The 26,191-nt window shown below is 45.1% G+C and overlaps 1 protein-coding gene across 6 annotated transcripts in view; it reads left to right on the forward strand.

Annotated features, from left to right (window-relative positions):
* Window positions 1-26,191, forward strand: part of KDM2B (lysine demethylase 2B) — a 759,008-nt gene that overhangs the window by 485,434 nt on the left and 247,383 nt on the right. For all 6 annotated transcript variants that reach the window (XM_085636000.1, XM_085636002.1, XM_085636001.1 and 3 more), the window contains exon 14: window positions 11,838-12,062. In XM_085636000.1, the coding sequence (XP_085492126.1) occupies window positions 11,838-12,062 (225 nt within the window). The remainder of the gene's footprint in view (window positions 1-11,837; window positions 12,063-26,191) is intronic.

The following is a 26,191-nucleotide window of genomic DNA, read 5'->3' on the forward strand; positions in this document are numbered from 1 at the left end:
GCGCTCGCCTACTTGATGACAAGCAAGGAAAAAAGTCTGCGAGCTCCGTGTAACGCGGAGTGCGGAAAACTCTGCAAACTCCGCAGACGGAGCGGAGTTCACCGCCCAGGGTTAGTTCTGGTTACACAGGATGCAAGCCTGTGTGAAACATGTTAACACACCGTACAGGGGCAACAGCCCTCTCTTACTCGCTCTCTGGAATGCAGGCAATCCACAAATCTGGAATGGCTCCTCAACCTCCATGTGTTTTTCCAAGCCACAGAAAAATCCAACATGGAAACTACCGGTCTCCATGTACTGTACCACACACACACACATACATTACAGCATGCTCACAGGTGTGCCACACAGCATTACATACTAATATGATTGGACACGGGTAAGTTAAGTACAGAGCTGCTGACCTTTACATTAGGTGGCCAGTAGATAAAAGGCCTTTTCACACCAGTCATGACTTTTATAAAAACGGTACCACTGTGCTTGCACTACTCAAAACCTGATAAAGGAAGTAAACCTTCACCACCACAAGGGTAGTGCTTTGTGCGCACATCCCAATCTAACAACCGAAAACTGTGAATCTGACCTAGATCATGGTGCACATGCATGATCTGTGTTTTCCCCTTGATAAAAAAAATTGGTACCAAGAATCCCGATATCATTGCAACTGAGGCATTCATGGCAGGGGTGCATACCTGCCACCGTGAGGGGACTTTTCCATCCAAACCATGCTCCTCTCGGGAGGCATCACACAGTCAGCATCCCAGAACCTGACTCTGGCTTCAGCTTCCTCTTCACACCTGATTTTGAATCTGGAGGCAATGTGCCTCCGATTCCCTGAGCCATCATTGACTTTTCAGCAATTTGATACCTTCAAGCAGACAATGCTTCAGATCTTTAAATTCCTTCTGGCTCTGCGTTGCATTCATTTGAGTTCTTTTGGGTCCCTAATAGGACTTTTAGCTACAGGCTTTTCCACAGTGCTGACTAATTTCTGGCGCTGGGCAATGCATCTATCCTTAACCTACATTCTTTGCCAGTCATCCCTTCATCCCGCTCCAATCAGGGTTATGGCCAGAGGTTGTCCTTTATCACATTATACTATTGTCGCGGGATGGTGTGCTAACGGTGTTTTTATTGTTCGGTATACTCTTTTCTTGTACGTCGTTGGGCGGTAAAAGGGTAGAGGGGTCTCCTCGTCTTGGTCTGGGACCGGCCTTTGGGTCGTAGGCGTCTTTCCTCTCCTGCTTCGGTCCAGGGTGCCGTGTTCTCCGGGGAAGGGGTCGGTTCTCCGGTCCACTCGATGAGGTGAAAAAGGGATAGAAGGGAAAGGTGGGTCAGTCCAGTGCGCAAACGTAGTCACACGTGAGGGGCCAGGGAGTGGAGGAATCTCACCGTGCTCTGTACACTATCCTTCGTGTCGGGTGTGTGAGGGAAGGGTACTGGGGGGTACGGCTTTTAGGTTTTAGGTAAATTCTGGCGTCCCACCCAACCCGCGATACGAGCCCGTACCTGCTGGTGCCACGCTTCTCCGGAAACGTGGCGGGGCGAGTCACCGGGTCGTTAGCCTCCTGGCTCCGCTGTTGGCAACGATGGTCGGTGTCTGGCGGTCTCGTCCTCCCTCTCTCTCTCTCTCTCTCTCTGGATTCTCTCCCGTCTCACTCCACTCCTCGCTTGTCCTCGCACACACCTTCTTTGCTCTGCTTCCGGGATATGTCCTCTTTCCATCCGCGTCATCGATGGGGGCGTGGTCGGAGTCGAGTTTGTTCAAAGTAACAGTACTCCTCCCGCTCTCCCGTGCTTCTGCAGCTCGCCTCTCTGTCCGAGGCTTCAGGGTGCTGGAGGTAAAGAGGGGACATGGAGTTGTACATACAGTCAATTCGCACTGGGTGGCTGTCTTCTCGGTCGGGGTCGTGCCCCTTGTCACAACTATAACTAAGGCACACTCAGTTGTGAAGGAAGACTCTGTTCCAGTTCGCATGCCTGTTCAGCATAACTTCAGGAAGATGGAAGCTATTATTTTTGCTCTGGCTTTGATGCCATACAGGGGATGCAACCTAACTAGCATGGTGATGATGAGGTGGAGGTTGTTAGCTTGTTACTCACTAATGATAAAGATGCTAGCTTATATCTCAATTTACAGAATGCTGGTGGCCAAAATGCATTTTTTATAGTTGTAGGTGGCAGATGTCAGAAGTGATGGATCTGGCCCTTCTTCTGAGGAGACAAAGAGTAACCTTCTCTCCTTTGTGATTGGACCTTATACTTGATAAATTCTGTTGCCATTTAATGAGCCTGTGTTTGACCAAATATGGCTGCTTGGTCTAAACTGTTTTCTACATTGACGGTATATTGACCCATTACTAGGCTTCATCGACTAGCTCCTGGTGAGCCTAAGCTCGTGATATAGCATCCACTTGAAGGTGAACCATAACTCTCTTCCTGCAGCTGTTCCAGATAGAAAGTCTAGAAGAATTATCGTTGTGGAGGAAAGTTATTTTTCTTCAGGCACTCTAGCACAGTGCTCACTGAATGTTGTCTGTCCATAGGGTGCTACATTGACACACCCGGGACATGGTGTGAGATTCTTTCTGCGCTTCCTGAAGAGCTATGTAATTTCTTCACACACTGTTCAAGATGGACAAGAGGCATAGAATGAAATTCTACGTTCTGACCTGCATGCTACATACTCAAGTGCTTGTCCAGTGGACACCAGTGTCATTTCAGATGGCATGCTTGGATGTGCTCCACCAGAGGTTTCCGAGGTACCTAGGCATAATTGATGTATAATGCCTTTTGAGGTGAGATGTTTTAAACAGAAGCCCACTGTAGCTCTAGTGTGTTTCAAAAACAGCAGAGCTATGGCACACTCCTTGACATTGCTACCCCCACACACCAATTCCACCTGAAGGACAGGATATTCCCATGTCACTCTAGGGCAGTGTTTCCTAAACTGTGGGCCGCACAAGTCCAAGCAATAAATAAAGAGGTCTTTAAATTTTACATTTATCTTATCAAAGACGGGGGTCAAATATCAGGCTATGTCTTATGACAAATTGCTGCTTATTTAACATGGGGATTGGTGTTTACAAACTCCTCTCACTTCACAGTCAGAGAAAGGAAAGCACAGTAAATTATGTGACCGTCTTACTCGGGTGCTAAGTGTGAAAGGAAATGCTGTGTAACAAAATATCACAACAACATGTAAATATCTGTAAATGAGCAGTACACATTCAGTTGTTAGGAAAGCAAAAAGAGAGCACATTTTTTGGTAACTCTAAATTGTGATGGAAAGATTTTAATAGGATAAAAAAAATACAAGACACTTTACTTGGTGATAAACAAATGATAATTTTTTTCATTGAAACCCGATTTCCATGCGTTATAATTTGTGCGCAATATGATTTTATCAGTAAAACTATGTCTTTGCAAAGTTAGTGGCCATTTCGATGATAAATATTATAGCACTACCACACAGTGCTTTAGTTTTTTTAAAAATCACCCACTCTGTCCAATAAAGCTAGGTGAGTCACAAAATCTTCAAAAAATTGGGTTGTGGTTCTAGTAAAGATTGGGACACACTATTCTAGGGGCATTACGTACAACAGGTAAAAGCTATTGTACCACCCAGCAGCCTGTCCAGACTTTTCACGACGTTGGAGGCAGAGCCTGTGCTAAAAGGTGAGGGTGGCAGCAGCATAAATACTCTTCCTCGTAGACTCCAGACAATGTTTCCAAACCACTTTACTTTGATCTTGTACTATTTCCTGCCACTCCCCGCCAGTACAAGGGAGGGGGGGGTAATACTTTGCCTACTCCACTGGTACCTGCCCATTCTGTACTTATTGGTTCCCCAGATTTTTCAAGTTGGTTATCACATTCCATTGAGATCTCTCCTTGCATTCCCTCTCTGTGTGCACCAAGGCTTCTGTTGACCACATTGTTACCTCTTCCAAGGAAGTGCTTCTGTTGATCACCCAGGGGGCAATTGAGCGTGTTCCCGAGGTGGAGCAGTGATTTGGCTGTTACTCCGGTTATATTCCAGTCCCCAAGAGTCGGGCGCTTGAGACTGATCTTATTTCTCAGTGTACTGAACCCCTTTCACAAGAAGGAGAAGTTGAAAAATGGTGATACTCCTGCATATTCAGTTTTGATGGGATTGGTGTCCTGCAGGACATATAGTTTCACGTACCAGTCCTGAGTCCCACAGGAAGTATCTACACTTTGTGGTGGGATAAGACCACTACCAATTCACCATCTTGCCTTTTGGCCAGACATTGTGCCTTCTGATCTTTTGAAAACTCTTGTGTTGTCACAACCCATCATCAATGGTCGGTGTTCTATATCTCAACGTCTGGCTGTAAATGGTGGTCTTACCGCAGTTAATTTTGGACCACCTGCAGAAAACAATATTGTTGTATGCCCTAAGGTTTTCCGACAATGAGTCCAGGTCTCCTCTTTAACCTTTGCTGACGCTGCCGTTTATCGGAGCCATCTTGGACATAGCCATTTTGAAGAGTACAGTCCCGATGTTTCAGGCTAGAGTAACTGTCCCAACCCTAATGGCCCAGAGACTTCTTGGTTTTTTGCATCTGGTACCTCTCAATTGGCAGCATATGTAGGCCCTTCAATGAAAACTGTCTAAAAACAAGGTTGCTGTCTCCAGTGGTGGATAATGGATTTCATTCTGACCTGCGGCAGACCGTTCTCCTTGCTCCCGCAGGCAGTCGCAGTGATGACTAATGCGTCATCTCTCAGTTGGGGATTTCACCTGGATGTGGCCTTCCAGCAAGGGCATATTGATCCAGGTGCTAACAGAAATTCTGAACTCTATGTGGAACTGTAACGAGTAAGGTGGCATTGGGTCAGGGGTCCTTTGTCTAAAGACATAGAGATTGTGACATTGGTTGATAGGTCACCAAAACTCTGACTGTCAATCATCTAGAAGGAGCATGCAGCATCAGAGCAGACTAACCCAGCAGGCATCGTTTTACAACCCACCCACGCATAGCGTCTGCTCCCAGAGGTGGCGTTGGACAGGTTTTCACATGTGGCTCTTTTTCTTCACTGGTAGTACTCAGTTGTTAGCATAATGCACTCTAGAGTTTCCCTCTGATGGGTCTCTGAAGATGCTTTCTGCCTTTGGTTGGACTTCATACTTCTGAACACCTTTCCACCTCTGCACCTGATCCTGCAGGTGTGTAAAAAAAAAAAAAGTCAAGGGGGACCGAGCACAGCACCAGAACAGAATTTTACATCCAAACCTCTGCAATCTACACCTTCATGCGTGGAACCAACTAAAATGTTTTAATATTTCAGTGGAAGTGGTAGATGTCATCCTGGCTACTCTACGCCCCAGCAAATCAGATTGAGCCTTTTGGCAAAATGTGTCCCGTGGTGTGAAGAAAAAACACCACAGAAGAAAAAACATGTTGACCGCCTGCAGACAAACTGTATTGTCTTTTGCCTGGTGAGGCGTTGCTGTGGGCACAGTTAAGTGTTACTTGTCCACCCTGTTGGCCTTTCTTTGCTTGCCTAATAAACCATCATTATTCAAATACCCAGCAGTGGTGCATTTTTTTAAAGGGCTTTAACAATCCCCCCCCCCCCCCCCCCCTGCTATCCTTTATTATGCTTCAGTAGGAACTTTACTGGTTCTAATCTTTCGGATGTGTGCTCACTTCAAGCCTTTCCACAGCTACAGTCTGAGATTCGTGATCCTGAAAACTGTGGTTCTATTTGTCAATACTTCTGCTCATTGTGCTAGCAATCAGCATGCTTTGTCTGTTCATCCACAAAACACTATCTTTTTCTCAGACAATCTGGCACTTAGGACCCATGCCTCCTTTCTTCTGAAAGTGGTGACTCTTTCCACATGGAACAATAAATGATGCTATCTGGGATGTTCTCTCTTCCACATCTGAGTGTACACTTTGGGTCCAACGGGTTATGCCTCACCACCTCCATTAATTTCTATATTGATAAGACTAAGGGGTAACATGTTGATGATCCACTTCTGGGTTTGCTGGTGCAAAGAAAGGAATGGCAGTCCAGAAAGTAACCTTATCAAGACGGATTTTTCTCTGCATCAAAATGATAAAGTGGCAATGGAGGCTGGTGTTGCCACCTGCTGATGCAAAAGAGCTATTGCATAAAGTATTCAGATCCAGATTGTCTCCGGGGGAGATGTACAGGATGAGTAACCTGTGGTTAGATGGGGAGTATCGGCCAGAAAGGGCTTTACTGAAGCTCCTTTACCTTAATGTGAAATGTCCGCACTTCCGCCAGAGAAGTGAATGTGTTATGAATGCCTTCTCTAGAGGATACTGTATTTCAGATGTGTACCTCTTGCTATGTATGATTCAGTTCCTCGAAAGAACTCTGCTCTTATACATTTCAGAATTATCGCATCAAATCAAAAATGTTCTCATTTTGGTCCTTGGGTCGTTTTCTCTCTCCACGCACCATTTCAGCAAGGGTCCTTCCCGAGCTTTTGACTAGGTTCTAAACCAGGGAATAGCTCATCTTTTATGGTTGATATTTTTGGACTTCAGTAATGGTGGAATCCTCAGCTAAAGAACAGATGGCATTGTTTGAACTTTGTGCTTCTTGTGGCATAAGGAAAATGCATGCAGAATTGTTTCACAGTGAGTACTTGTGCTGAATTCGCCTCAGTCATGTAAAACAATGTGATGGAGTTTTCACAGGAGGTGTACACGAAAAAGATACATTTGTGGGGAAGAAATCAGTTGGGGAGGGGGAGACAAAACATCTGGAATTTTTCGCACCTATGGTGAGAGAACCAGGTTTGATTTTATTTCACTCATGAAGTTTATTTCCTGGATCGCTCTCTATTACATAAGTTACATATATGTGCATTGGAAATTGGTAAGCAGTCATACCAGTAAAAATCTGTCACAACCTTCCATTTCATTACCTGTTTTAATGATTTGAACAGTCATTGAAGTGGAAATGAAGATACTTGGTTGGATAATGTATTCAGTTTTTTGCAGTATGTCAGGGCTTGTACTATATACATCTATATTTAAGCAGATCTGCAGATCGAAAATCAAAAAACCTGATTCTGAAAGATTTTTTGGTGTTCAAAACGTGACTCGCTCTTAACATTGTCCAGGTGCTAACAGAAAACCTAAATACTATGTGGTACTTTAACAAGTAGGGTGACTTTGTAAATTGGGCCCAAAGTGTTAATTTTTTTTTTTCTGCTTTCCAGTGTATAGTGTCTTACATTGGAAATCTGTACTTTCTGAGTTAACTTGCTTATTTGTCTCATGATGGTTAGCTTGAACTCATACTTTTTAATAGCGTATCATGCATAGATTGAAACTTTCAATTTCTAGTCGTATCGAACGAATAGGGTTCAGAAGTCGGTATGAGGTCCTGACAGTAGTGTTGGTGAATGCATGGATTTAGAGTCCATATTGCAGCTCCGCGGAAACTGCCACTTCGTGCACTGCTTTAATCGTTGCACCTTCAGGACTGGTGTAATACCACCTGATAGCATTCAACAGTTTGCCTTACCAGTCATTGGTCTCGATTGGGATTGTTACTTTGAAGCTTTTCTTTAAAACTTTGCAAGCAACTGACAACTTTAATACCCACCTCCCTAAAACACCTGATCTAACTGATTTACTATGTTCATAGATTCCTAAACAGCCAGCCAGATGCAAGTATCACAGCATACAATAAATTGTATGATTTTACATAATCTTATTTAAAAGTGTACACTCTGAAAACGTTCTAACTATTGGCTTGTCAATTATTTTTACAAAGACATGAGATTTAGGAAATTAAACATAATAATCATTTTGTCCCAATGCTTAACGCCAGATTCCGATTCTGCACTTTAAAGTAAGTCAAGTAGTCTTAAACCACTTCAAATAAGAAAAGATTAACAGAAAGAGTTAACCCCATTTTTTCCTTTATGCAAAGACAACCGTTATGTAGACTAATTGATTTTCTTTTGTAGCCCATGCAGGTTCAGACCAACAAGCCTGTCTGACACCTAATCCACTGTAAAGGTTAGAGAACTAAATGAGAGTGTTATTTTTATCTACTTTGAACACGACTACTACAACATGTTTTTCAATGGCCATTCAGGTGTGGCTTAAAAAAGGTGTCCACCCAATCAAGAGTTTGCTGCAACCCTTAGACTAGAGGGAGCCCTAGACTCGATCTTGCTTACTACAATCGGACAAAGCACACGTGAAAAGGAAAAGGTTCAAGCAGGCAATAGCCTTTTGTAAATTTGTGGATCTATTTTGTGACTCTCTGTATGACCTTGGATATGAATTGGCAATTTAAAGAAAGATTGGTCATATGTGTGGTCATTTAGGAGAAGGGATTTCAAGATTTGGCACAGACACATTTTGAGATGCTACACTATCTGCTGTTGCCTGATTGTGTTGGATTAATTCTTATAAAGGAGGTTGCTGTGGTTTTGAGGGGGCCCCCGTTTAGTGGCTCTTGTTGTGGGATGAGCTGGTGTTCTAATTCTTGGATGGCTTTTTCTGAAAGAAACTGCTCTAGCAAAGAAACAGTTTTGATATTGCATAGTTTCAATTAATCATAAAAAGGATGGGCAAGGACAAGCACCAACATTGACTTGTTGAATCACTGAAATTATTCAGTTGAAATGATCAGAATTTGCGTAGAACTTTGAGCTCCAGGTTCTGTCAACATCCATTTCGCTTGTGTTTTCCATCGAGCCACTGAGATACTCCATGCCCGTCCATCACTCACCCACACTCCATATTCACCATGGGACGTCATACTGGCTCCTTTACTAGCCTCCTTCTTAAACCAAGTACACTTTGCTTGAATGAGAGTCTGTCCTATTGGTGACATAGGCTTTCATTGTGTCTAGCTGGCAAGCAGGCTAACTTTCAAGACATACGTTGCAATTTAGATTCTGTCTTGTGCAAATGTAGAGGAGGCTACCTATTCTCAGATGATTCATAACCACTTAACCACTTAACCAAAGGCTGCTTCTCTCCAGAACACTGTTCATTTCCAAGTTCCATTAGGCATCAGTGTAGGGTGGCTCCACATGCGTTCACTGTACACCATTTATTACTCATCTGTCAGGTGTTATAGGGTACTCTGCACCTCATCTGTCAGTAGTTGGTACAATCTAGAGCTTGATGTAGCAGTACGATTTGAGACTAAAAGGAAATGGATATCTAGGGTGACCACTCACTCAGTGTTTTTAGGGGCACTATCCAGTCCTGAACGTTTCACCTGCAAATCATTGTTTTTCAGGTGTTTTTATCGATTAGTTCAAAGGAAGCAAAACCAGATGAATACACCCAGAGTGCACTAATTTATCACATCAAAGTCCCGAATTGGACACCGTGCCCGTAATGAACTGAATGGAGATGCATATCCTAGCTGAAATGTAGCCGTAAGGAGAGGCTTCTTGTGTGCAGTAACTTCAGTATTCTTAATTGAACAGGTTCCCTCCATTGCATGTTTCAGGGTGCCTCCCCCTCTTTATGGTCAGAGTGTTGTTTCCTAATGCCTTTACATTTATGGAATGTAGGGGATAAGTGTACAGGGTTAGATTAACAGAGTCAACAAAAGTTTGACTCCTTTATATTAATGACACATTATGACAAATATAATGTATGTACAGCAGAGCCATATTAAAGATATTTTTAGCAGTTAAAATTGTTAAAAATACACCAGACTCCTGTGACTGAATATAGATTGAAACAAAGTGGGGGTTATGATGGAAGCGAAAGCAGGGTTCATGATTACCATTTCCAAACGCAATAAACAGAATGCTGGTACTGTCCACTTCTGGAGAGAGTTTTTTTTTTTACATTACTCTTTATTACTTCTTGTGAATTTCAGTTTGTCTGGGGGGGGGGGTTTTGTTTAAAAAAAAAAGTGTGCGTGTATATATATATATATATATATATATATGTATGTATATATATATATATATATATATATATATATATATTCACTTAAAAAACCATAGGTTTCACACACGTTATAGTTAGGAATTAGCATTTAAAAAACCTTGCAAATTCACTTAAAAAACCATAGGTTTCACACTTGTTATAGTTAGCTGGACATTTCCCTCGTAAAAAACCAATGAAATTCCCCCGTTATAGTTAGTGCAGGCAACTATAACTCACGCGACCGCAATCCTCTGCTGATGACGTCAGATATTACATCACTGTATTTAGACACCTATTTACCCATGTCTTCTTCCATTAACCCTTTCACCGCGGCGGGAATTCCGCCGCGGTGCTGGGGGGTGCGGGGGGGCAGCGCGGTGGCGCTGTGCTCATGACGGAGCCGCTCCGTCATGAGCCACGGTTGGGCTGTGCTCATGACGGAACGGTTCCGTCATGACTCCGCCCATTTGCGTTGTCCCCCCGCACAGGCGGGGAAACAGCGCCGCGCAGGCGGAGCGGCCGCCAACGGGCGTGTCATGACGGAACCGTTCCGTCATGAGCACACGGCAACCGTGGCTCATGACGGAATGGTTCCGTCATGAGCAGGGAAGGGGTTAATCTTTAGCTATACATATATTACAAATATTTATTTTTCAGAAAGACACATTTAATCAGTGATGCAATATCTGACATCATCAGCAGAGGATTGCGGTCGCGTGAGTTATAGTTGCCTGCACTAACTATAACGGGGGAATTTAATTGGTTTTTAACGAGGGAAATGTCCAGCTAACTAGAACAAGTGTGAAACCTATGGTTTTTTAAGTGAATTTGCAAGGTTTTTTAAATGCTAATTCCTAACTATAACGTGTGTGAAACCTATGGTTTTTTAAGTGAATTTGTACGGTTTTTTAAATGCTAAGTTATGTATTTATTAATATTTTTTTTTTCAGGTTCTTCACCGTGCGCGCACCGTGCGCGCACTGCGGGCCCTCGGTGCGCTTCGCGCACTGAGCACCCACGATGCGTTGTCCGTGCCGTGCGCGCTCAGTGCGCGCACCCCGCGCTTTTTCAAAAAAAAAAAAATATATATATATTTTTTTTTCATCCTTGGGGGTCCATCAGTGACCCCCTGACAAAGGCTAGGGGGTCAGGAACTGTCCACCCTGCCCCCTTTTCACATTCTCCACCTTTGTTTTTCACTGCCTCAGACTGCGAGAGACAAAATGGAGGCCGACACTTCCTGATTTCGACCGACTGGAATGTTTACTGTCATGTAACCACCAATCAGAATTACACTCGCGCACGTCAGCGTGCGCGTACGGTATGCTTACGGTGCGCGCCTATAGATATATATGTACTTTTAACTGAAATTTTCTCAGGAACTACTGAACAGATTGACTCCAGATATTCAAAAGGCACATCCCTGACCTGAGGACTTTCTCTTTGCCAAATTTCAAATAATTCTGTTAAGCCGTTTGGGCTGTACCTTGGACTAAAGGTCCCTATGGAAAAATGCATGGGGAAAACGCGTTTTGGGATCCCCCTTTTTTCTCGGCCCCCGCTTGACTAATCACCCCGAGACTTTCAGGGTAGGAGCGGAGCGCCCCACCTATTTTGAAAAATTTGCGAGGATTCGTCAACCGGCGCCAAAGTTATTCAAAATAGAATTTTCACATTTTCTATGGAAACACGGTCCTAACTATAACTATCTACGGTCGCCAGTAGATAATATGTATGTGTATATATATGTGTGTGTATATGTATATATACATATATAATTTCTTTATTCACATTTAAGAATCAAAGGCACATTCATCCCCTACTCTCCCCGCCACACAAGCATAATATGGCAAAACACTCCTTGTTTTCTGATGTTAAAAACTAAAGTTGTTCATGTTCTTTCCCTTACAGAATAAGGCAGCTGGAAGACCCAAAGGCAAGATTCCCCCTTCCTCTTCAGTGAAGTTAGCTGCTAACCGTAGCACTGCAGGAGCCCGCAGGAGACGGACACGATGCCGCAAGTGCGAGGCCTGTCTGCGCACAGAATGTGGGGAGTGTCACTTTTGCAAAGATATGAAGAAGTTTGGGGGACCTGGAAGGATGAAACAGTCCTGCATTATGAGACAGTGCATTGCTGTAAGTATTTTTCAGAAAACCGTAAGTGGAATGTATTCTTTCCATCTGTAGCAAATATCCTATTTACTTGAAGTCTGTTTTACTTTTATGTAGACTTCAGGGGCCTTGATACAGACCGTGCCCCCTGGGTGCAAAGGACGTGTGTGTGTGCCCATTTTCTGCACCCCATGGCAGTTTTGTACTACAGAAACGGCCGCAGATGCTTACGTTTACCCTTGCGTAATACAGATAGTGCTTGTGCACACATAGTGCCAGCGCTATCGTTGAAGGGATTTCGGATAGGCATCGACGCTGGATACAAGTTTACCGTACGATGGAACGTATTATGGCTCCACAACAAGGGTGAATACAGAGGACTAGGAATGGATACAAGACGTGCACGATTGGGTGCGGAGATTTAAACGCGAATCTTACATTAAGTACTTTGGATATTGGACCATGTATTTTCGAAACTGACACCATCAGAGACAAATAGGATGTGAAATACATCGCCAGTGAGCCTTGAGGAAGCCCTGATAGGGCGAAACACGGGTCGGCTGTGGAACACTATGTTATATAAAGTTTTGGTTCCTTTCCATTGAAAGAACCAGTTGCACCATCAGTCCCAGTGCCAATGTTTTATCACAGATTAGCCCAGGCCTGCAAAGATGGCGGCCGGAGGGAGGGGCATCTAGAGCAGGCGCGGCCTCGATGGGTCGGTTGTTCAGTGTGGCATAATAACCATGAGCCGACCTGCAGGTTCCTGGCTGAATATATTGAATATATTGGTGGCTGTTGGCAGGTAATGCCTAGCGAAGACGCAGGCATTACCTGGGGGGTCTTGCAGCGGGTAGATACGGCAACGTTTCATTCCCATGTTAGTGCTAAATTGTGTAATCTAGGGTAATGCCGGCAATGAGACTTGGCTCTGCAGGACACGAGTGGGGGCGTGAATGCTCTTTGAACAAGCATTGAAAATGCACTAGGTCTCGCCTTTGATTAAGTTAAAGCCATTTGCTTTGCTAATGGTATTGTATAGCAAAGCAAATGGCTTTAACTTAATCAAAGGCGAGACCTATTGTATTTTCAATGCTTGTTTAATTTTTGTACTTGTCCTAACTACAACAATGTTACGGAGTCTTGCAAATTCAGCCAGTTTGGTTTGTGAACAGGAAAATAAGTTGGATTGTTTCTGTTTAATTTTTAAGGGCCTCGGTATCCTAAAAGTAATCGGAGTTGTCTGTATGATTATGAACTGACATGCCAAGAAGCTATACGACTTAATGATGAATTTATACATGTACATTGAAGAGTACTGTTAAAAACTTGATTCTCTCGCAGGGGATTTCCATGTATAGGCACAAACGTTGAACGTTCCCGCACATCTGCGGGGACCCCGGAGCACTTTTTCCAATATATGTTCTTAAGTGATGAAGTTCGCCTTTCTTCGGGAAGGGCTTAAAGTCACTTAAAGTCATAATCAGGGCACAAGTCCTAAAAAAAGAAGTGGGGGGACGCTCCAAGTTAGGTGGTGTCTCCGGAAGTGACGTCACGGCAGGACGTGTCGTCACGAAAGGTGAAGGGGGCAAGCTGCCACCAGCAAACCTCGGCGTTGTCATCACACTTCCTTCCTATTCCAAACCCGGGCCCCTTGTGAGCGCGCGCCGTTTCCTCTCATACTTTATTTGGTGGTGTGCTGGGATTATGTTTTCCTCGTGAAGCCCTCAATGCGGCCAGCTTTTGCGCAGGGGGGACGGCGTCCACCCGGTAAAATAAGTGGGGGGACGCCGTCCACCCGCGTGGTACCCCGACTCGAGCCCTGGTCATAATGCAGCCTAGGGGTTGGCTACAGTGGTCAGAGTTCTTCATCTTGAAATGGTAAAAGGAGAGATTGTGAATACATATGCTTTCAGTGCATACATTTTCTGTAATGGCACAGAAAAAAAGAGTCTTCATAAACCCTTTTGTTATGAGAAAACAGATAAAGAAGTGCAGGGCAATGTAGCCCATCGGCTGCCATTATAAGTGAAGAAAAAGAAGGCTATACCTTTAAAAGCAGAGAGACCACCAATTTCCCATCATGTTCAACCAGAGGCAGTCGCTTCAGTTATTGTTTTCCGGTTCCTTCTGACAGGACCCTTGGAGCATTGAACTCAACCTTTTTATGTTTTTTCTTCAATTAAGTTCCTCAAAATTCACTGTTTTTGCTCAATTTCTTTCTCTTTGGAGCCAAGTATTTTTCTGATAGGAAAGAGGCTTTTTTCCTATTTAAAATGTCATTTCTTTTCGACAAATGTCCTAGCTGTGGTAGAAAAAAAGCTAAAACAGACCCACACGGGGTCTGCATTATTTGTTTACCATCTTCTCGCCTTCCTGCCTCCTGTGACATCTGTAATACCTTCTCCAGACGTACCCTGCGTGACAGGGAGAAGATTCGCCTGCAGGGAAGAGTAGAGAAGAAAGGAGAAAATGGCAAGTAACCAGTGGGGCCTCTGAGCGAAAGGGAGGTAGTTCTTTCACCTGAGCTCTTCCCTCAACCTCCAGTGGAAGTGGAAGGTCTAAAAGGCGTTCTTCAGGCAGAAAACTCTTTTGGTCCCAGTTGACGTCGAGGATGTACGCCGCCGACATGCTCTCCGCCATTGCCTGGCTCGACATTGCGTAAATGTCGACGCTCAACGTCTAGAACCACTCGAGCGACGCAGAGATACACTTTGCACCGTCGCCGAGACAGGTGTCGACGTCGAGGGATACAGACTCACTGTCGCTGAGAGGCAGGCGATCGATGACAGTGAAACGTCGACGACGAGATTGGTCGACATTGAGAAGCCGATCTTTGTCGAGTGGGCTACATCGACAGGGGTAGAAGAGCAGGTCGTCGTCTAAGGCCAGACAGAGATCATGAAGAAGAGGAAAGTCCTCCAAAAGAAGGAGAATCTACTCCTCATCTGAGTCTCATTCCAGATCTCCTTCTCTGGTGGAGATACGTGCATCTCCCATCCCGGTCTCTCCTCCACTGGACTCAGCGGCTCCTCCAGCGTTATCTGCTCCTCCTTCAGTACCTCAGACTCCAGTACTTTCAGCAATTCCAGCACCTGTCCTGCCTGCTCTTGGGGTGCCTCAGATACCCACACCAGCTCCTAGGAGATCATGGTCAAGGACACGCCACCGTTCTCGACATGGACACTCGCGCTCCTCCACGAGATCTCGGCATTCAGGTCGCCACTCCTACCGCAGGTTAGGATCACGCAGCACGCTGCCATCCGTATAGAGATACAACTTCGTCTACCAAAGATTATTCTCCTACGTTGACATTCGCCGCAACCTCGGTCGTCTCCAATTGATGACATCAACATATTTCTGGAGGTCCTGGTTCGTGGCGCATTGAAATTGAACATACCTATGGAACCCCTACACCATCGACGTCGGTCATCTTTAAGACGCTCCCCAACACACAGCTTCTAGACCGTTACTTCCACTAGTGCCAGGCCTGCTGGAGCTAGCCATGGAATTGTTCCTTATGCCTGCTGCGGCAAAATCGGCACCATCAAGGCTCCAAAAGAAATCTCGAACATCAGAGCAGGATCCGCTGTTCTTGCGCGCAGATCCTCCTCCCAACTCAGTGGTGATTTTAGTGGCACCAAAATCTCATGCCACATCTCCATCTGCTACTTCTCCCGATAAGGAGAGCAAAAAGGTGTATTTGTCAGGATGCAAGATTTGCAGCACGGTTGCTACATCCATAAAAGCGCCCATTGCCACAGCCCTCCTAGGAAGGTACGACTGTGCCTTGTGGGATTCCATTCTCCACTTTGCAGACCACCTCCCAAAAGAACATCCGGAAGATTTTCTAGAAATCGTCCAGGAAGGGGCTATGGTGTCAAATCAAGTCATCAGTACGGCAGCAGACTCTTCCATTCTAGGTGCCCACAGCTACTGCCACGGAATCGCTTTACGTCGACACGCATGACTTCGATTAACATCTCTGAAACCAAACGCCCAGTTAAGTCTCCAAAATGTACCCTTTTCCGGCTCCACCCTTTTCAGCTCGCACCCTGACGATGAAATGGCGAGAATGAAAACGGAAATAGATACCTGTAAAAGCAGTGGGATTAGAAAAATCTAAAGAAGAATGATGTTCATTCCACCCTTACCACTGACGTTTCTCCGCACAGAGGGTTCAAACCCCTCAATGGCAGAGCTAAACAATATCCGCGACTGTACCAGTCGCAGCGCTAAGCACAGAGGTCGGAACTCCCAACATTCTAACGACGGAGAACGTCGACCCTCTGCAGCAAAATCCTGAATCGTCTCTTCCCCCTCTTCTGTTACCCACTCTGGTAGAGGAAAGCATTGTAAATTATCTGGTAGAGTGACAACACATAACAGACGCCTGGGTCTTGAATATTGTCAAACATGGCTATCGTCTTAGATTCACTGCCCCACCACCATCCATTCCTCCGAGGTCATCCACATCTCTCCTCAAGCTTTTACAAGAGGAAGTCCACACACACTCTATGCCACAAGAAGGTGGTGGAACCAGGCCCTCGAAACCAACTAGGTCAAGGTATCTACTCCAGATACTTCCTAGTACAAAAGAAAGGCAGACTAGTTCAGGCCGATCCTCCACCTTCGCACCGCAAACACGTGGATCCGGAAGGAAAAATTCAGGATGCTGGCCTTACATCAAATTTACCCTCAACTTCAAAGGGGAGACTGGCTCTGTTCAATTGATCTACACGACTCCTATTTATATATTCAGATCACAAAGTCCCATCGGAAATTCCTCGGGTTTGCCGTGGGACAGAACCACTACCAATACGCCGTGCTCCCATTCGGCCTCAAGTCAGCGCCCAGAGCCTTCTTTAAATGCATGGCGGTGGTGGTAGCGCACCTTCGGAAAAGCAAAATCTTTGTATATCCCTACCTGGACGATTGGCTGATCAAAGCATCCACATTCACAGAAGCCCAGGAACATTTCCTGTGGACGTGCGATCTGCTTCATCGCTTGGGTCTGCACGTCAGTGTTCAAAAGTCCACATCCTCTCCAGTTCAGATCCTACATTACTTCGGAGCCACCATTGATACGTTGCAGGAAAAGGTGTTTCCTTCGGAGGAACGACTGTTATCCATTCTCTGAAAAGGTCTCAATCTTCAGCGGATAACCCATCCATCAGTAGGCATGATCTCCTCAGCTCAATGGCCTTCTGCATATTTCTGACTCTTAATGATCGCCTCCACATGCGTCCGCTCCAGGAGTGCCTGGAGGACCAGTGGAACCAGTTATCAGGGAACTATGAGAACAAGATCACCCTCTCAACTCATGCTGTAGAATCTCTCCAGTGGTGGTGGTTCCCTGAAAAATCTCCTGAGGGGGAATGCCTTTTCACCACCCTCCACCAACACAGACCATGGTCACGGATGCCTCACTGCTCGGGTGGGGAGCCCACTTGGATCACCTACAGATACAAGGCTATGGTCCCCGAGAGAACAGACCTATCATATCAACCTTCTGGAACTCCGGGTAGTACACTTTGCACTCAAGGCTTTTCATCCTGCATTCACGACCAACAACCTGCTTATTCAAATGGACTATATAACCACCATGAACTACCTGAACAAGCAGGGGGGAACGCGGTCCGGAGCCCTGTCACAAGCTCAATCGATCTGGCACTGGCTCATCGCCAGGAATCTAACATTGGTAGCTGCGCATCTGCCAGGGGAGCAGAATATCCACGCAGATTCGCTAAGCAGGGTTCTCGACGAAAACCACGAGTGGGTGCTGAACGAAGAAGTTGTGCAAGGTATCTTCAGCTTGTGGGGCACACACTCTACAGATCTGTTCGCCACAGAGGAAAGCAAAAAATGCTGCAACTTCGGCTGCAGATTTTACCATCCAAGGTTACTAGGGAATTCCCTATGGATCGACTGGTCAAACACATTTCTTTACGCTTTTCTTCCAATCCCACTAATACCTGCAGTCTTGCACAAACTGGCTTCCATGCCAGTCCAAATGATACTCAACGCCTCAGAATGGCCGAAACAACTGTGGTTTCCGGATCTCCTTCACTGGTCTTTCCGCCCACATCTCAGACTGACTTGCAGACCGGACCTCCTCACGAAGTTTGGAGGTCAACTGCCACACCCCGCCTTTCCTCCTTGAGTTTGGCAGCATGGCTCCTGAGATAGTGCAGTATGGTCATCTAAATCTGCCTCAGGACTGTTTAGACATTCTAAAAAAAAAAAAAAAAAGTGAAGCGAAAATCTACACTTTGAAATGGAAGCGATTTTGTATTTGGTGCTCCTCCGAACAAATTGATCCCACTTCTTGCCAGGAAGAAGTAATTCTCCCATATTTATTACACCTTGCCAAATCTGGCCTGCAATACTCCTCAATCAGAGTCCATCTGTCTACTCTCACGGCATACAGGAAAAGTCCTTCACAAATCTTTCTTTAGGATCCCAGTTATTAAAGATTTCCTAAAAGGGTTAACAAAGGTCTTCCCTCCCATTAAACACCCTTCTCCTCCATGAGAGCTCAATGTATTACTGTCTTGCCTCATGTTTCCTCCCTTTGAATCCATTCGCAAAGCTTCATTACAGCATCTCACATGGAAAGCTGCTTTCCCAGTGGCCATTACGTCAGCGATGAGAGTTAGTGAGATCCAGGCCCTTTGCACCCATGAGCCTTACCTCCAAAGTAGTGTTGCGCACTTACTCTAAGTTTCTCCCTAAAGTGGTCTCTAGATTTCCACGTAAACCAGACTATCGCTTTACCCACGTTCTTTCCAAACCCTTCTTCTCCAGCGGAGAGAACTCTCAATTTGCTGGATGTTAAAAGGGTTTTAAAAGTCTATTTGGACAAGACCACGGCCATTCGTAAATCATAACAGTTGTTTATCAATTACGGCCCAGTCCGCACAGGTGTAGCCACCTCTAAACATTCAACCTTTAGGTGGATTGTCTCTTGAATTCTCTGCTGCTATTTGCTAGCCAACAAATCTCTCTGGTAGGCCCAAAGCTGACTACCAGAGGCAAGACATCTCTGTTGCCCTAATGAGGACTATTCCTTTAGCAGAGATTTGCAAGGCAGCAACTTGGAAGTCAGTCCATACATTCACTAGGCACAACTGACTGGACACAGATGCTAGGGCAGATGCACAAGTTGGACAGGCATCCCTAAGAAATCTTTTTAATTAACGGGTTTCTTCCTTGGTGTTTTCTGTCTACTACACTTCCTTAGAGGGGATGAGCTTACGACTATACATTGAAATTCCCTACGAGAGAAGGTTTAGTTTCTTACCTGTAATTCTAGTTCTCTCGTAAGGGTATTTCCATGATAGTTATAAGCAGCCCTCCCTCCTCCCCAGTCGAGTGGACAAATAATTTCATGCTTTGTTATCGGTTTAGTGTAGCCTTAAAAAAGAACTGAAGCAACTGCCTCTGGCTGAGCATGATGGGATATTGATGGTCTCTGTGCTCTTAAAGGCACAGCCTTCTTTTTCTTCACTTATAATGGCAGCCTATGGGCTATATTGCTTGCACTTTTTAATCTGTTTTCAATAGCAAAAGGGTCTGTGAAGGTGCTGTTTTCTGTGCCATTACAGAAAATGTATGTACTGAGAGCGTATGTAATTACAATCTCTTCTTTTGCCATTTCATGTGAACCATTTCTTGATCACACCTGACAACCCTGTCAGCTCCCACAATCTAGACTATAGGATTTGAGTGTTCAAGGAGTGGTTAATGCTGCTAAATACAAAACAACATGCCACCCATCATCCTGGATTGTATAAAATGGAATACTGGATAGCCACTAAAGCTTACTGTGTTCCTCAGTTAGGCCTGGAGCCAGGTTAACATTCATCTGCAGAGTGGCTTTAGCCGGGTAGCATTGGCTCCCTATCCCAACCTTCATGTCTCACTCATGAGAGAATGTGCATGGCCCACTTTGGCAACCTTTCTGTATGTTCATGCTGTCACAGTTGTGATGTGTTACTTCCTAAAAAATATTTGGAGGTGATATTCCATTGCCATAAGCTTTGATGGTTCATATAGACATCACTGTTGAGATGGCATTTCTAAATTCTGGGGCTTGTTCTTTTAAGCCTATAGCCTTTAAAGAATTTTGTGTGGCAGCTTTTGAAACTTTTTTCGTTGCGATATGGTGCATTGTTTAGAACTTTTCACCTCAGCACACTTTGCCTTCAGATTTGGTTTCTGACGGCATGTCACCAGCCTTTCATGAACCTGCCGTATTCTGATGGATGTTTCTTCCCGCAGATTCCTCACTTTATGTACATCTTCTAGGCCCCAAATGGATCTGGAGTTTTTTTTTTTTAGCCTCCAGCAGTAGCTCTCCAGTGCTAAAAGTGGCGCAACATGGCTTCAATCACAGCTTCATCCATGCCTAGATGAGACTGTTGCATCATATATATGGAGACGTCTGGTGCTCTGGCTTCAGTTTGTTCTGCGAGGCATGCAGTTTTAGAGTATGGACTTGAAGCTCCACTCACTCTCCGCCCATATATTTCATTGGTCTTGTGTCACTGTCCTTTGTAAATGCTGGATTCTGATTCGTTAATACGCTTGTTAGTCCCTCCTTAGTGCCGCCTTGTCTTCATTTGTAACCTCCCATGAGGACTGGCCCTTTTACTTCTATTGTTACACGGTAGGTCTTATTTAGTCTGTAAGCACAATTTTATATAAGGAGTTCCTCCTACTGCAGGCATAACATGCTTTCATGCAACATTCTCCTTCTGTGAGCGCTAAGAGACCTGTCGGTATACACGCGCTAAATAAATTCCCCAACAAATACAAAAATACAAATACAAATTCAGTGCGCTATGAGCACTTTCACTTTCTAAGCAGCCCAGTACAAGGGCGGCCTGTTCTTTGAAATGAAAAGGGTCTCCCATTTACAAGAGTTTGAGCTATTGGCATTGTTAATGACAATGCCTTTTATTTATGTTAATTATCAAAACAGATAAATAAAAGGCATTGTTACTTACAATGCCAATAGCTTAAACTCTCGAAATGCAAGACCTATTGCATTGCAAATGCTTGTTTTGCTGTATCTGATAGATGTTTGTCCGAAACGGTTTCTGTATTCTATTGACTACCTTTCAATCTCTCTCTCCTAAGTTCTTTGGGCTTAAACTCTGTTGATTGTGTCATAAAAAATGTCTATGTCGGATCTGCACAACCCCATGGCCTGTGATTCTTGTTTTTGATGCAACTGAAGGCCATCAAGGAGTGGGTGGCCAGGCTATTTTTGGCTATGTCCCACAAGGACACCCCAAAGTTGTCTGTCGTTCCTACATTCAAGCAAGTGTCCAGACAGGGGAGAATTTCCGAAGGGTTTTCCTGCAAAAAATAAAAAAGTGAGAAAGAAGAGGACATATCCTTTCTATGACGATGAAACCATCCTGCTTTGTGGACAGCTGAAGGAGATTTGAGGCCATGCCCTTACCTTTGTCTCTCACCTAGTTTTAGCCAATTAAAACTCTAAAGAAGACTGGAATGGAACGTCGGACTTCATTTGGTGACTTGTCTCCGGTTGAGTCTTTTGGAAGCCCACGTTGGACATTTCCAGATGGCTCTGTTACCCCTTTGGCCACTTCCACATGGTTGTAACGATTCCAGTGGCTCTGACTTTGAAGAGAAGCCCAGCTCTGCACCTCTACAGAAGCTTCCAAGAAATCCTTTTCTAAGACTAGTGCCGTGAACACTCCCTATGATGTGGCACTGGCTCAACCTGTGAAGTCTATTTCAGCGCTACTTGTACCTTCAAAGTCTATTGTCAGATTCTAGAGGAGATTTGTACGTTTCTTGATAATATCTCTCTATTGAGTCAACTCCCTAATGTGGAGGGATTTACCCCCTGTACATAGGATCTTTCTGTAACGGATTCTAGCACCATTGAGATACCTAACAGAGAGTATGAGGTTATGGAGGACAACAATTTGGAGGTTGACAAATTCCTCCCTTCGTACAAAACACAGTGGCTTATACTCAAAACTATATGCCACTAGTGGCCTTGAAACATCTTCCGGAGGAGACTTTTAAAAAAAAAAAAATTTAAATTCTTTTTATTGAATAAGAAAAACAAAAATATAACAGCGTATATTGAAGTGTCAGTGCATTTGTACCCTACCACCATCAATTTGTCAATACATTCTAACATTACCATTATATTACATATCGTCAATTTTACATTGAGACCATTAACCTTATGGAGTCATACATTCCTGTATAGAGGGATCAGTAAATGGTACACAGCATTCCCCTTGCTTTGTTCCATTCCCCCCAAATATTGGTCCACTTTCCGGGGCAACCTCTCCTTTCATAGATCACCCTCTCCGTCTGCATACACCAGTCCATATCGGTCTCCCAGTCCCGGAGTTTGGGTGCCGTGTCTCCCTTCCAAGCTCTGGCAATATTACGTTTCGCTACTACATCCCAAGGGAAACGCAGATCCTTTCTTTAGCCGTCAAGTCAGTCACATCCCATATATTGAAGGCAGAGTTGGGGAGTGACTTGCATACTATTCCAGCAAACTTCCCACTTTTTTTTAGGTTATTTTCTTCCAGTATAACTGTATAATCAGACATTCCCCCCACTGATGTAGATACGTGCCCACTTGGCCACAACCTCTGGGATACTGTGGGGGACTTAAAATACCCATCTTGGCCAGCGCGACACCAGTATAGTAAACTCTATGGAGAAGCTTAAGGAGGATTCATTTAAATCTAGATCGCATTGCGACTTCCCGAGTGGAAGCCAATGCTTCCTGCCACTCCTCATCATCCAAGTCTCTCACATCTTCCACCCACTTAGAACGGATCTTCACCAAAGCGTCTGGGGTATTATTTAAAATCTTCCTATAGGTCAGGGAGATTACTTTTTCTTTCTGATAATTATCAAGGAGCCTGTCCTCCAATGGCGAGGCTTCTGGGAGATCTGTGCCCTTGGGCACAGCTTTGTACAGTGCATTGCGAACCTGAAGGTATCGGAAAGTTTCCCTCTGATTTAGATCATAGTCTCGTTGAAGGTCACTTAAGAGGACCACTGTGCCTCTCTCCCATAAATCACCTAACGTTGAAAGCCCAATGAGGTCCCATTTAACGAAATCCCAGACTGTGTGCCAGGAGTCTCAATCGATCAGACTCAGAGGGGTGGCCAAGGTAATCTTGTTTTTCCAACCAAGGCGGAGGTCACCGCATGCCATATGGTTACCGTGGTTGCATTCGGGGTATATATCTGGGCATTTTTCCAACCTCCATACAGTGCCCGTTGATAAGAGCCAGCTATCATATGGTACCTATCCATTCTATAAGCGGATTTATTTACTGGCCAGTGTACCCAGTGATTGGTGACAGCTGATTGGGAAGCCCAGTAGTAACTCTTGAGTGCTGGAAGAGCAATTCCACCATCTTACAAGCTCTTCGTGAGCTTAGTCAATGAGATACGGGGAATTTCGTTGTTCCAAAGAAGGGTCCTGACCTCCGACTCTACAGTTTGAAAATATTTGTGTGGGACAGTGAAGGGTGTATTTTGTAAGGCGTAAACTAAGCGGGGTAGAGCCATCATTTTATATAAGGCCACCCTGCCCAATTAAGTGAGTGGCAGAGACTTCCAGTGTTGTACATCGGTCTGTAGGCAACGCAGCGGAGGCCACTGGGTCCGTCGTGACATAGATCCCCAAGTAGCGAAATAACTGTGACAATTCTAGCTCCGCAGTGTGAGGGCAGCCTAAGATCCTTCCTGGAAAGTATGTTTATAAGAGACTCATCCCAATTTATTGTATAACCGGAATATTTCTGAAACGGGGTGAATATGTGAAGTATTCTGTGAATGGAAAAATAAGGTCTGGCCAAATACAGTAACATATTGTCATCATAGAGGAAGAGTCTGTCCTCCCAGTCTATTGTTCAGTTTAATACTCTGATAAGGGGATCTCCCCTGATCCAGATTGCCAACGGTTCGAGGACCAAAGCAATTATCAGCGGGGAGAGTGGGCATCCCTGCCGTGTCCCCCTTTTCAAGGCGAAGGTTGCCGATCAGCCCCCTTTCACCGTCACTCTTGCCAGGGGCTCCGTGTACAGGAGCCGCACCCATGACAGGTACTTCGGGCCAAATCGTTCTATCAAATCAAAAGCCGTTTTGGCATCAAGGGACATTATTACTGCATCTTCATGTATAGTCTTAGCCCTGTCCAAGACCCCATTAAGCCTTCGCAGATTGAGTGCCGTATTCCTGCCCGGCATAAAACCGGACTGATCGGGATGAATCAGTTTATGGAGCAGGGGCGACAATCGTGTGGCCAAGACTTTGGCCTATATTTTCACCTCTGGGTTCAATAACGAGATCGGCCGATATGATCCACACCGTTCCGGAGGTTTGCCCTGTTTGTGGATCACTACCACATTAGCCAATCTTTGTGCTTCTGGGAGGATACCCTTAACAACACTTCCTTCATACATATCTATCCAGTATGGGGCTATGGTAGACGCATTTATTTTAAATAGCTCAACTGGAAGACCACTCTGTCCCATCGCCTTTCCTGATTGTAAGGCACCAGTTGCTTTGGTAACTTCTTCTTTGGTCAAGTCGAGCTCAAGCTCCTCCCTCTCCGCGTCATCCGACACAGGGAGTATAAGGGTAGTTAACAGCTCTCTTGCCTCTTCCCCTGAAGATGTACGTGCAGGCTCGTTTATTACTTTAAAGTGTTCTACAAAGGCCTCCGCTATACTGTTTCTGTCCTTTAGTCGGTCCCCACCCTCCGTCAGACTCTCAAACACCCACCTAAAAAAGCCAGCTCACGCCGGTTCAGCCATGCTAGGAGCTTGCTTGCTTTATCCCCTATCTTATAGACCTGGCATTGTGTGGCCCGGTAGTTCGCCTTAGCCGCCTCTTCGGCGATATCTCTATATTCCTTCTGTTTTAGGAGAAATTTGTGATTGAGTTCGGGGGATACTGAATTCACTTGTTATTCCTCCAATTGGGATATTTCTTCTTCTAGGGTAAGCAGCTGATTTTGCTTTTCTTTTTTTATATCCGGCCACCATGGATACTCCCATACCACTGTTTTGTACACCTCTCAAATGTGGAGGCTGAAGCCACTGAGCCCACGTTTTCTTTAAAAAAAATTCTGTCGTTTCAATAAGCCCTTTCTGTATCATAGGGAGTCGCAAGTACCAGGGGCTGAGAGCCATTTCACGTCTACTGACCGAGGGGATTACCTCCATATGTAACTACAACCGGAGAATGATCTGAGATGCCCCTAGGGAGGTGTCCCACCTCTCTGAACAGGGAGAGTTGATCTGCTCTACCAAATATATAGTCTATACGTGACAAACTCGCATGCACACACGAATGAAAGGTATATTGGAGGGAGGACGGATCGTATGCTCTCCAAACATCCAACAAGCCCATTGCTGTTAAGTCTTCCAGCGCTCTTCCAGCCAGCTCCTCCGGTTTTGATGGCCTATCAACGTCCCCATCCAAGGCTGCATTATTCTCCTCCCCCCAAAGTAGCGACTTCCCCCTCAGGCAAGTTGAGCTGATGAGTTCCCAAGTCAGTCAGGGTAGGGAGGTGGAGTCGGGGTGGGATGTACAGTGAAGTAATATTAAGTACTCGGCCCTCCCATGTGCCGCTCAGAGTCTCAAATCTGGTCACTTCACTCATTGGACTTGAAAGGGGAAGGAATTGCATTGAAGAATCCCCACCCCTCTCGAACCTTTAGTGTATCACGCGTGTGCCACAAGCTTATACTCACATCTGTTCAGAGCGCAGTATGAGGAGCCTTGTATGTGTTTCCTGCAACCAGATTACTTGGCAAAGTATGGCTTCTCCGAGTCCCAGGTGGTCTCCCACAGCACCCAGCTACAACTTCGGGGAGCAGCAGCCATCCAAGAACCCTCTTCACAGTCTGCACGTATCTTACCGAAGGCCTTCTCTGAGTTCGAGGGCATCACGACGATTGTCCAGCCCCTGCGCTTGTCGCTGTGAAACATTCTTTCGGGGACCATGGGTTTGCCATCTTTCAAACCAGTCCCACGTGTCCTCAGGAGACTACAAGAACCAAACCTTCCCATCCGTCGTTACTCGCAGTTTTGCAGGAAAAAGCATTGCATACTTGATGTTCTTT

Source organism: Triturus cristatus, chromosome 11 (assembly GCF_964204655.1).
Source record: "Triturus cristatus chromosome 11, aTriCri1.1, whole genome shotgun sequence".
Classification (NCBI taxonomy): domain Eukaryota; kingdom Metazoa; phylum Chordata; class Amphibia; order Caudata; family Salamandridae; genus Triturus; species Triturus cristatus.